The 12709-nt window shown below is 40.2% G+C and overlaps 1 protein-coding gene across 2 annotated transcripts in view; it reads right to left on the reverse strand.

Moving 5' to 3' along the window:
- The window catches only part of NAALADL2 (N-acetylated alpha-linked acidic dipeptidase like 2), a 988342-nt gene that overhangs the window by 678183 nt on the left and 297450 nt on the right, over positions 1-12709 (reverse strand). The window contains exon 1 of one of the 2 annotated variants that reach the window (XM_072996217.2): positions 11713-12474. The exons of the other annotated variant lie outside the window; for it this stretch is intronic. Within the exon in view, the coding sequence (XP_072852318.2) occupies positions 11713-11764 (52 nt within the window). The 5' untranslated portion in view covers positions 11765-12474. Of the gene's footprint in view, positions 1-11712; positions 12475-12709 lie in introns of those variants that run through there. 2 annotated transcript variants of the gene reach the window in all.

The following is a 12709-nucleotide window of genomic DNA, read 5'->3' on the forward strand; positions in this document are numbered from 1 at the left end:
TATGCAGAGAAATCTCACTGTGTGGAGAGAAGAAAGGTCTCCTCCACTACCCCACCCTATGTTTCTTAGAGAGTTACTTCCCTGTCATGGCATCCCCTTATCCTCTTTTCCTACAACAGAAAAGAGAAAGTGTGCTGTGTCTGCCTTCTGGCCTAAGGCATAAGGCCTATTTGCTCTCCCAAATGACTAGGGAGCAGATAAACCCCAGGGCCCAAAAGTAAGATTTTCTTTCTTTGGTAGTTTTTGGGTCCCTGAAGTTAAATATGCTCAGAACAAACCCAAAATCTTCCAACATTTCCCATAAACATCTAAGGACAGCCCTATTTTATACCAAGGGATTGTTGAAACATGTAGCAAGCAATCCAGCATGCTTTTCATAGAATAATTACTAACACAGGTGGTCACGTGGTCCCCTTTAGAAGAACAAAATTATTTAGGAAAACCTCTCTAGTTCTTTAGGAAACCTAAATCAACAGATTTCTTTCCTTGCCACCACTAGGTGCTTAACCTTCTTCACTCTGAGGTATTTTGCTTTTCAATTACAGTGGTGTCTCTACTTAAGAACGTCTCTACTTAAGAACAATCCAACTTAAGAACAGCTCCATTTGCTAAATTTTGCTTCTACTTGAGAACAGAAATCCAAGATAAGAACAAGAAAAAAAAACTTTCCTGCTCTTTTTTTAACCTTAGGTCATCTTAGGTTAAAAAAATTCTCCCCCTAGTGGTAGAGTACGTATTAACCAGCTTTGCATTAGTTCCTATGGGAACTAATGCTTCAATGTACGAACGCACCTCTACATAACAAAAAAACAGCCAGAACGGATTAATTGGTTTTCAGTCCATTCCTATGGGAAATTTTGCTTCAACTTAAGAACGTTTCAACTTAAGAACACCATTCCAAAACGGATTAAGTTCTTAAGTAGAGGTTCCACTGTAGTTTCTATGGACGGAAAAGAGCAGATACAGATTAAATGGTTTTCAATGCATTCCTATGGGAAATGCAGATTCAACATAAGAACTTTTCAACTTGAGAACCACCTTCCAATACGGATTACGTTCTTAAGTAGAGACCTCACTGTATGCATATATAAAGTGCTGCATTTTTTTTTGCTGTGCAGCCATACAAAACTCAACAGGAATAAGGTCACTGCCTGGACCTCCCGCCCCAATTCTATTACACATTGCCGAAAGCTTTCCTCATTTACCTTGAAACAGCCTGTCACTATAAATTATTTAATTCACTTGTTTGTCACAGCACACTAAGAGTTTTCTTACACCCCATACCTTCAAATTTCTATTCTACTGCAAATGTGTGCACTGAGGCTAAGGATCTTAAGAAATTTTATCTTGAAAATATTCCAAACTGAGCAGATCTGAACTGTATTTCCTAAGCTAACATGTTGCAGTTGCCTACTAGCTTTCACCCTTGGCAAATGTGGAGGGAGACAAATATTTGTTCATGTTTTGTCTTGCTTATGAGAATACAACATTTCAGATGTTTTCTCCCCACTGGACTTGATTAAGAGTGGTTTTGTGGATTTGGGGCATTTCGGCACTTTTTAAATTTAAAAAAAAGGAGTGTTTTTCTGTAGAAATCCTTGCATTGTGAACCAAACATAATCTTTCCTATGCAAAACACATATTTTGTGCAAAACACAGGGGTCTTTTTAGCTGATACTTAGATTGATAAAAAAAAGTTTGACATTTGCATTCTTTTTCAAGTGCAGCACCATCTTTCAGTGGTTGATCATTTTTTCAATGGGATATCTCAATGAGTCGAGGCATCCATTTTTGTCAAGGAAAAGAAAATTTGTAAGTATTATTATAATTTCATCTAGCAGAGTATTTGATTTTTAAAAGAATAGTAAATTGAGTTTAAAAAGGAAATATAATTCCGAGAAAATATGCAACAGTTACACATTAAATTGTCAGCATTGAAGCGTGATCTAACTGCAAATCCAATCAGCTTCTTTGTGTGGAATGGAGTGTGGAGGACTAACATCTTTGCTACAAGAAGCAAAATATCTTAGGCCAGCCCTGGGTTTCATAATGTGTATTCTATTACAGGCAGAATTTCCCATGGCATATGGAAGTTTTCCACACTATGCTCCTTCCCATTCCTGCAATTTAAGTGGGCACTCAAACAAATAACTCTCAAAGGATCTGAGTTTGAATCTTTGGTCAGCCAGTGAATTTAGACAGTTGTCTCACCACATCCCTATTGATTCAATGGTTGTACTCTAGTGCAAGTGACTATGCAGAGCAACAGAAATTCAGCCAAAGTGAGTGAGTGAGTGAATGAATGAATGAATGAATTAGATTTAGTTTTGCACTAAAATTTACACTTCTCTATACTTGTGCAGTATAGTTCTCCAGTCTAAAAACACATATAAAAATATGTTTTGGGAAAATGTACACTCCATCCTCACTCCCAAATGCATGCATACATTGCTGGAAATAGAACACATCATTTGAAGAAACTGGCTGAAGAGCTCTCAGAATGACTGTCTATTATTTTCTTGAAATCATGGAGGATGGGTGAAGTACTAGATGATCGGAGAAGGGCTAATGTCGGCTCTATGTTAAAAAAGGGGGCAATGTTGAAGTAGATTATAAAGGGTTACTTCACAAGCAACTTGAAAATAATATAGTAACAACTAGAAGCCAACACAGATATGTGAAGAACATATCTTGCCTGAGTAATCCTATCTTATTTTCTGACTGGGTAATATCTCCGGCAGAGGGTGGGTATGCTGTAGATGTAATATATCTTGACTCCAGCAAATCCTTTGACAAAGTGTACATGCTGTTCTGATTAGCAAGCTAACTAAGTATAGGTTGGATAGAACAACTATCAGGTAGATACATTGTTGGTTATAGATCTGTACTCAAAGACTGCTTATCAAAGGCTCTATCTGAAATTGAGAGGAAGTAACAAGTGAAGAACCACAAGGCTCAAGCCTGCATGCACCCTGTGCTCTTGAACATTGCTATGAATGACTTGGATGAGGAGGTGAAGGGGATGCCCATCAAATTTGCAGAGGACACAGAACTGGGTGGAATAGCAAAGATCCTGAAAGACCAAGATTTTGATAGCCTCAAGGACTGAGCTGAAGACCACAGAATGAAATGTGACTGGTATAAGTGAAAAGTTCTACACCTAGGAAAAATAAACCAAATACACAGTTACAAAATGAGGGACACTTGCCTCAATACTAGATCAAAGAAGTATCTTGGAATTGTACATCGCAAGATGAATATGAGCCTATAATATGATGCTGCTACAAAAAACACAAATGTGATTTTAGGCTACATTAACAGAATTACACTCTCCAAATCCCAGGAGGTACTAGTCTCCCTCTATTCAGACTGGTTAGGCATCATCTTGAGTACTCTGCCCAGTTTTAGACACCACACTTTAAGAAAGATGCAGACAAACTGGAACAAGTTCAGAGGAGGGCAGCAAGGATAATCAGGGGATTGTAAACCAAGCACTATGAGGAGAGACTGAAAGAACTGGGCATGATTAGCCTTAGGAAAAGATGACTAAAGCGAGATATAATAACACTCTTCAAATATTTGAAAGGTTGTCATACAAAGGAAGGACAGTATCTGTTCTCAGTCATGCCAGTATGCGGGACACAGAATAATGGATTTAAGTTACTGGAAGCAAGAGTTTGGTTGAATATCAGGAAAAAGACTTTCTAACTGGATAGCTGTATGACAGTGGGACTAATTACCTCACTGGCAGCATTCAAAAGAAAGGTAGGCAACCCTCAATACTTTGACTCGGATTCTTACATTGAGCAGGGGGTTGGATCTGATGGCCTTACCCACTCCTTCCGACTCCATTATTCTGTGATTCTATGGCATGGATTGAATGACAGGAAAATCCTTGTAAAAATGTGAATCTTAGGGACAATACACACACCGATGCATACATTAACAGGTACATTAGAAAATACATGTGAAAATGAATTCAAATTAAATGGCATGGGATCAGGCTGGAATGAACTGAAGGCCAGAAAATTAAGAAACTAAGCAGAACTAAAACTGACAGATTTTCCCACTTCTAAGTAGGACCTGCTATTCCTGCCACATAATGGCAAGCGAATAAAGAAGAAAATGTAGGTCCAAAGGTGCAATTTGCAAGTGAAGGCAATCAACTCTGCAAGTGTTAAAAAGCAATTATTTCAGCTTCCTCAGATGCATGCACTCTTTGAATTATGTGCCAATTTGAAACAAGTCAGCATCAAAAGACCTATTCTTCAGCATTTACTTTCTACCTGTTCCAAAATCCACACCCTGCTTGCTTTAGGCTTCGCATTAAGCCAGGTGGCAATGAAACTCCCCATCACCTCCCCCCCCCACAGTCTGAAAAAAAATTGCTTCAGGAGGCGAAAAGATGAAATCGGCTAAAATAAATAAGTGAATGTAAGAACAAATGTTCCCCTCGATACTCACATACTTTTTCACACACCACAGCTTCCATGTGCATGGACACATATGGGTAGGGTGTGGACTTATTAAGACAGAACTTCTCTTGATCAAGATAAGAATTTGACAGACTGGGCAAACAGACCCTTCACATGTACAGACTGCAAGCGTGTACAAACACTTGCAGCCACTTGCAAGACTGAGCCACTGGGCCAAACTAGAGGCCCTAAATTTCGCAGACGTACATTCTGCCAGGGCATACAGAGGCTCTGTTTGCACAGATTATTGGAAGGTTTAGATGGAGAAAGCACGTATTACATGTTTATATGTTCATACCATCAAGCTCTTGCCCATTGCTTACGACGTCTGTATTAATGTCACTACTCATATGTTTTTGCAGGCAGAATGAAACCATCCTTCACTCTTACTGGAATGCTCATTAAAGGCTCCTCCATATGGGCAGAAATCTGCATTTCTCTTGGATGTAGATGCCCTCCTATGTACCTTGATAATGTGATAATGTGAGTACAGCTCCTTCACATGGCTAAACACACAAGTTATATGGCACACATCATTGGCAAGGAATCAGATCTAACAGGCACGACTGTGCTTTCAAGTTGTATCTGTGCATAAAACAAACCTTGAAAGATTTGTACATTAGAGACAGAGTCTTCTATCATTATCATGCTTCCTCAAAGACAAGTTTTACCCGCCTTACATTTCTTATGTGAAACAGATTGTCACAATCGTAGAACGACACTGTGAATCGCTAGCTGGCTCTGAGCTAGCAATACTAGGTCAAACCATCTCACTCCCTAAGATCTTAGGGTCAGAACTGGTGATCCAGAGGTAGATGTTTGTGATGTCACATAGCTGTGGCAAACAAGGGTTGGGAGCAAGGCAGCTGCTTATGGAAAATTAGTATGACAATGATCTGGTAAGTAGGTCCAAAATTCAGATAAAATCTGAGTAACTAAGTGGTATGATGATCAAAATGGTGTGCGGGTAAACTATATTGGTTTGTAATCAGAGGAGTGGGAGAATTTGCTCAACAGCTGCAGACGTTTCCAACATTTTTGCTAGGCTTTGAAATATGGAGAGTTTTCTTGACCTCTGTGCTACTGCTAGGGTATTTGGAAGGTTCAACCTCCCCAAGTTTGTGTTTGTTTTACTGCCCAAGACTGTACCACTGCTTGTTGCAGCTTATGCAACAATGAGTCATGACACTGGTGCCCAATTCCTTAAGGTAAAAGGTAAAGGTTCCCCTTGACATTTTAGTCAGTTGTGTTTGTCAGCTTTCTTAGCGGAAATCATGGTTTTAGCAAAGTAATTGGCGGTTCAGGCAGTCCAGGAATAACTCACACATAGTCCAGCAGCATTTCCTTCAGCAACGTGTATTTACAGCAATATTTACAGCAGTCAGGCAGCATAACGAGTAGATGTGATCTTCATACAGGTGAAGATACAACTAACTACAATCCATACATATATACATATATGCATACATATTAAGCAAACTCACCTCTTGGACTGGCAATCAATCTATTCTTGGCCCCAAGCAAGCTGTTTTTTGGAAAGGCAAGTCCACAATCAACAACTGCTTGATACTCTCACACCTTATTAATAAAGCATTAAAATATGCTAATATCAAGCTGTATATGGCCTTCTATGTATGATTTAAAAGGAGCTTTTGATTCAATAGATAGACAACTTTTATGGGACAAATTGGAAAATTTGGACATTGATAAAAGACTGCTCCTCCTCATAAAAGGTTTATGCTCTGCTACAACATGCCAAATTCGACTTTCACGAAGAGTGGAAGTAACCAACCAGGTCTTAATGAACAAAGGAGTGAAATAAGGCTGCATTCTGGCTCCCTTGCTGTTTAATCTTTTTATGAATGATCTTGCTCCCTTTTTTTTTTTTGACAAACTTCGATGGCCACCCTCCCAAATTGGGAACTCGTCCCATCCCAATACTACTCTATGCAGATGATGTGCATAAACACAGTAGTGTTTAATTCTCTCCAAATTTATAATTTTGTTTTTTAAACTTAGAAATAAATTGTGGATGATCTTGGCCTTGGTCTCCAGAGATACATCCTTACAATTAATAATCTCTTCTAGTTCCTTCATTGATGGAACTTTCAAACACCTTCATTGATCATTTCACTTTCTTCATTGTCAACATTAAAGCTGTGCAGTTCTTCTGTAGTCATGATTTTTTGTCTTAATGTTCCATTACAGCTTTGTCATTTTCTTCTTTCACTCTCATCAGAAGTCATGTCAAATCATTGCTGCTTTCTGCCAATAATAGGGAGTCATTTGCATATCTTAAATATTTCATGTTTCTTCCACCAATGGAAAAAAATGAACTCCTCCTTCATCTGATTCTAGTCCGGCTTTTCATACGATATATTCTGCCAAAGGCAGCACCATTATAGACTGTCTTACATGAATCCAGCAAGATGTAATGAAGGCATTGGCCAGATCAGACATCTTGGGGAAATAGGCATAGCTGGCATTCTACTATGAAAATACACTGACAACTGCTGATGAAACCAAGGCATCTGGGCATAGGACTGAGTCAAGTGTACAGAAGCTGTGAAATTAAGGATTTAGAGGAACTGCAACACCATAGCATAATTATTAAGGCCTAAAGAGTGATGGAAAGAGGGCCAATAGAGCACAGTGGATAGCGTCAGACTAGAATGTAGGCAACCTGAGTTCAAAGCCCCACTCAGGCATGAACACTCACAGCAGGGGGAGGTAGCAATGGTAAAGCAGTCCTTGAACATGTCACATACCTTGAAACCCCTATTAAGAAGTGAATTGATGACATGTAACAAAAAGAGACGGAGAAGCATTTCATTTGATTCAAAAGCTCTTCATGTAAGCATAAATTTCACACTTCTTCAGATTCACTGTAGGACAAAGGACACCTTGCTATTTATAAGAGTGGTGTGCTTTAGGGAATAAGACTGTGTATGTTTTAAAAACAGAAATGACTAAAATGCATATAATTGAAAAATATACACAAACACATTTCTGTCAGTGGGAATTAGTATTCATTAAAAATGAGGGTGTGTGTGGAATCTGTTATTGGTTTTCCATAGTTGTCTGGTTGGCCACTATGAGAAGAGAATACGAGACTTAAATAGACCCTTGGTCCAATCAAGTCATGGGTTTTCCCAACTTCTCTATAAACGAAGATCAATAATGGTTTATGTTGCTTCCAAGTAACTGGGGATTCCCACCTCCTGTTACGCCCTTGCTCATAGACAAGGTATTACATATGCAGCAAGCCAAAAGGTGTTATTAGCCCCTACCCTTATCAATTTGTCTCCCTGCGAGTACTAACATGAGTCATGGGGACATCTGTCAAGCTCCTGTCAAGCTTTCCTGGTTGCCAAGAAGCAATCTGCATTGCCAACCTGCAGGTTACCAAACAAACGGTTTTGTAGACACCTGTCCCAGATCATTTGTCATGAACAGAAGGCTTTATTTTGTCAGCCACCATGAAGCTTCTTAAGATGAGCCATACAGCAACAGAACAAGTTCAATGATACTGTTCACAAGGCATATGGTGAAATAGGAGCTGGAAAAAAAAATTATAGGGTCGGCCGTACAGAACAGGAGTACGCAACTTGGCACTTAATACTTGATGTTAATCCAGCACACATGCACAAAGAAGGCAGAACTCGCACAAGGAGAAAGTAATAGTTATACAGTATTCTCTTAGATAGCTGTGTTGCAATATGCATGTCTGCCACTTGAACAAAGGAGAGTTCTTACAGGAAGCAAACACTGAAAAGAGGGAAACAAGGCTTGCAAGTACACAGCTGTGCTAACTAATGTTTGAGGTAGATAAAGATATCAAAACTCTTATGAAGCAAGGATGTTCATTGCTTGCGCCCTGAAGTTCACAATAACCTGTAGCTAATGGGGACTGATCCATTTCTATTTATTCATATCCAGGTGTTATACCTTAACTGTTTTCAAACAACAAGCTGCACCAAACAGGGAAACAAACCTACCTCATGGTTGTTGTGGGTTTTTCGAGCTCTTTGGCCTTGTTCTGAAGGTTGCTCTTCCTGATGTTTCGCCAGTCTCGGTGGCCGGCATCTTCAGAGGACTGGAGTATGGACTACAGAGCTACAGAGCATGGACTGAGTTCCTGCTCCAGTCCTCTGAAGATGCCGGCCACAGAGACTGGCGAAACGTCAGGAAGAACAACCTTCAGAACACAGCCAAAGAGCCCGAAAAACTCACAACAACCATCGGATCCCAGCTGTGAAAGCCTTCGAAAATACAAACCTACTGGTACCTCACACTAAACACTAGACATCAAGAAGAAGAATGCTATCCTAGCTTTTTTACTTATTATGCTAATTTTTTCTGTATGGAGAACTTGCAAAACACACAGACACACAGACACAGACACACACACACACACACATACACACAATGGCTTACCATTACAGAAATGGGTCCACTTTATACTTTTGCTTACATGTTGCCCTTTCTTCCTATGGTGCCCTTGTTTTTATTTTTGCTGTACTGACCAGGGTCAGTAGAACAAGGCTATCATGAAATCTGAACAGAGCCACTTTCCGGAGAAGTATTTGAAACACTCACAGCGACAGTCAGAAATGGCCTGTTGAGAGACAGGGTGGTCACCTCAATGGGAACAAGGCTTTAAAAATCTACGTGACAGGCAGAAATCCACGTAAAAGCTAATGCTGGCATATATTTCCCATATTGTACAAAATTCTATTGCATGACCTTGCATTCGCCACAAGTCAAATTGCCACTTGTTCACTGCCACGGGGGTCAAGATCACTACCACTGATCTGGCAACTATTTTTTGACTTCTAAAGGCTCACCCTCCCCTCATCCCGAGACTCCCAAAGGCTTCTTCGGGACAAAATGCAACCTGGGGGGAGCTTCGGAACTTAAAACGGGGGTGGGGGTGTAGAAAACATAAATGTTTCTATTGACTGATCCAAGTTGCTCCGGGTAAAAAGTTACAGAACAGGATTTTGCTCATTGATTTATGCCTGCTCTACAACTGTTAAGAGAAGCAGGGCCTACATCAATAAATAGATCTACGTAAGAATATTCCTCATGATCCTGTAGTTTTGAGGGGTTTGTACCAGACCATTACACGGCAGAATGGGGGTGGGGGTGGAGAAGCGAGTCCTTAAAGACCTTAACTTTGTCATCCTTTCCCCGTGGCTGGATTGCAGACGAAACAACAACAGACTCAGTTATATACCTTAGGGAGATTTAGAAGAGAGGTGGAATAAGTTTACTGAAAAGAATAATTGAGGGTAATTAATCTAAAGAGTAAGATCTGTGAAACTGTGGATTATCATTTCAAGGAAGGCCCTCTGCTCAAGGCACTCTGGGGTCATGCTGGAGGATGAAGCTGTAAACACGTTAAGTTGAGAAATGAAACACAGCTTTCTGCCAGGGAGAAACTATTGCTTCCAGTGACTGTGCTTATATTTTAGGGGACAGAGGAGGGAGTCAAGATTGCTCCAACTCCTTTTAAGAACTACTGAACTACTAGAGCATCCCTTTCAGCTATTATCTCTCTTTGAAGACTCTTGCAAGGACTGTTAGCGTACAAAGCACTGGATACGTTTAACCGGAACAGCAAGGAGCAAACGAGTCAAGAAGGTACTCTAGAGAACCTGGGTTCAGTAAGACATATTGCGTTAAATTATCATAGTGCAACTGAAGTGGCTGTAAAGGACACAACATGCTATGTTTTATCATAAAGTCTGAATAGTGGCATTATATGGAGGATCATACATTTACTGCTTTGACAGCAGGGATAATCTAACCAAAGAAAAACAATATATATATAAAAAAGAAATGGTACAGTACAAAAGGGGATAAATAATAAGCTGTGTTGGACTCCCTTGCAAATAAACCAGTATAGGACAGCTCAGTATATTTCAGGGACAGTGAGCTATCAACAAAATAGTAGTATATGATAATATAATAAACGTTGCACTGCAGTGCTGGAAGGAATCGTATGGATCATCGAGTGGAGGTACCATCCTTACTGGTGTTTTTTATTTGCAGGGGTTCAACCAGAAATGTTTGACTCATAACCTACCTTTCTTCAGTCAACAGAGAACAAATAAAACAAACTCCCTACACAAGCTGTCATCATCTGATGTCACACTCATGAAGTAAACTCTCCCTAAGTGATGTTCCTCAGTTCTCAAATGACCGTCCTTTATCTTGAATGTCTCCATAAGTATTGGGAGTTTAATTTCCAAGGATTATGCTTAAGCTGTCTTTTAACAACACTTTCTTTTATATCCTTCTACATTTCTCTAAATCTCTTAACCATTTTCTAAACAAAATGGGGGGGGAGGGGTTGAAGACCTTGAGTCAAAGGCTGTGATCCTTGGCTTACTTACCTGGAAGCAGAACATATTGAACTCTATAAGGATTACTGCAAAATCAGACACGTTTAAAGCCAGGCTAACTGGCTGTGCTGAGTAACTGTTGCATGGTTACAGGCCAAACGATTTTTTTTCCATTGATAGAGGCACCAATTTACTTGCAAGTGCTTATATTTTACTGGATGTTGTTTCATTATGTCCTCATTAACATTTTCCTTATTGGAAAACAAATGCCTCGTTGTACAACTCTCTCCCGGCAAAAAAATAACAAAAGAAAAAGACAAAACATGAAACGACCTGAAAAATCCACAAGCGACTGGAAATTAAATGAAGGAAGAATCCTACGGCGCATTGAACATCCACAAATTTAGCTGTGAAATAAGCTTTTGTCTTAACAAATTTGTTCCTCTTTAAATGACAAGGTTCTTTGGGGTAAGCTTTTGCCATAATAAATGTGTTAGGCTTTGAGGTTAACACAGGCCTCTTTGTGGCTTTGCGTGCTTACAGCTGCAACAAACAGAGACAGCTACCCCTTTGGCAGCTTAATGCTGGATTTCATCCTTTCGTGGCACAGCCCCAGCTCCGTTCAAATGCTGCCGGATCAGCTCTTATGAACTTCTCTGAACCAAAGAAGGACTTCCAAGAAAAACAAAGGGCGCAGACAGACTGTACAGAGAGATTGAGGTTTCCCCTCTTCCCCTGAGAACACACACGCTCATGAGAAAAGGCACAGCTCTACCACCTATGACAGACAGTTCCTGCCTAGAGCTGCTGACAGCTAAACATTAACTGCCTCTAATCCTAACCCTGTACCTCACGACAATAAAGCTGATCTCTCCTTTGGACCTTACCTTGCAAGGGAAGGTTTGGGAAGCATGTTTCATTCTCTCCCAGTTTCTCCATGGTGTGGGTGTGAGAAAGGCAGTGGGTTCTTTCTGCAGGATTCAGGCACTGCCCAGTTGAGCTTATTACTGGGAAAGTTTGACCTCCTGACTTCCTCCTGCAGCAGTGTAATTGTACACCTTACTTTCTTCTCCGGATAATTAGCAAACTGACTTCCTGAGTTACCTGGGCTTGCCCGACCTGTTTCTCTATAAAGTGACATCACATGCTTTGATCTCCTCCGCTGAATTAACATGTGCTTTGGACAACAAGGTAGTTGTCTTACTTTGGACCCTCCTACGTGCACTCTCTCTCTCTCCCTCGGTCCCTTTTTGTAATCCTCTCCACTCTATTACTTTCACTTTTTGGCTGTAAGCTGCTTGCACAACGCTCGTTGTTATCAACAAGCATGTTAACAGTCTGAACATGGAAGACTCACGGCTCATAGTGACTGAAAGTTTCTTTTTCTTCTTTTTCTCCATCTCAGAATTTGAACTCGGTAAAGAAAAACTGCAACTAGATTTCTCCACGCAGACAAAAATATATATCCTTAGTGGTATCATGCTAGGCTAAAGTTGATTTATTCCGGATGGAATTGCAGATGAATTTCTAGACAGCCAGTGTACAGTGTTAGTAGGATGCTGGAAAGTTGACATGGACAATCCAAATTCTAGTTCCTGTTGAGCCCTGAAACTCACTGGATGACCAGTCAATCACTCTCTTGAGGGCTGACTTCCTGCCCTGAACACTGCCCTGAATTCATTGAAGGGAAGATGGAATATGATATACAGTACCTAATTAGTATAGTAGGCATCCTTCAGTCTCGAAAGACTATGGTAGCGTGCTCTGTATGGAGGACTTGGAACAGTGTCTAGTGTGGCTGAGGAGGCCACACTAGACGCTTATGAAGACCTTATGAATAAAGACGCTTATGAATAAATGCATAAATGGCACAAGAAAGTTGTG

The sequence above is a fragment of the Pogona vitticeps genome, chromosome 3, assembly GCF_051106095.1.
Source record: "Pogona vitticeps strain Pit_001003342236 chromosome 3, PviZW2.1, whole genome shotgun sequence".
NCBI classification, from domain to species: domain Eukaryota; kingdom Metazoa; phylum Chordata; class Lepidosauria; order Squamata; family Agamidae; genus Pogona; species Pogona vitticeps.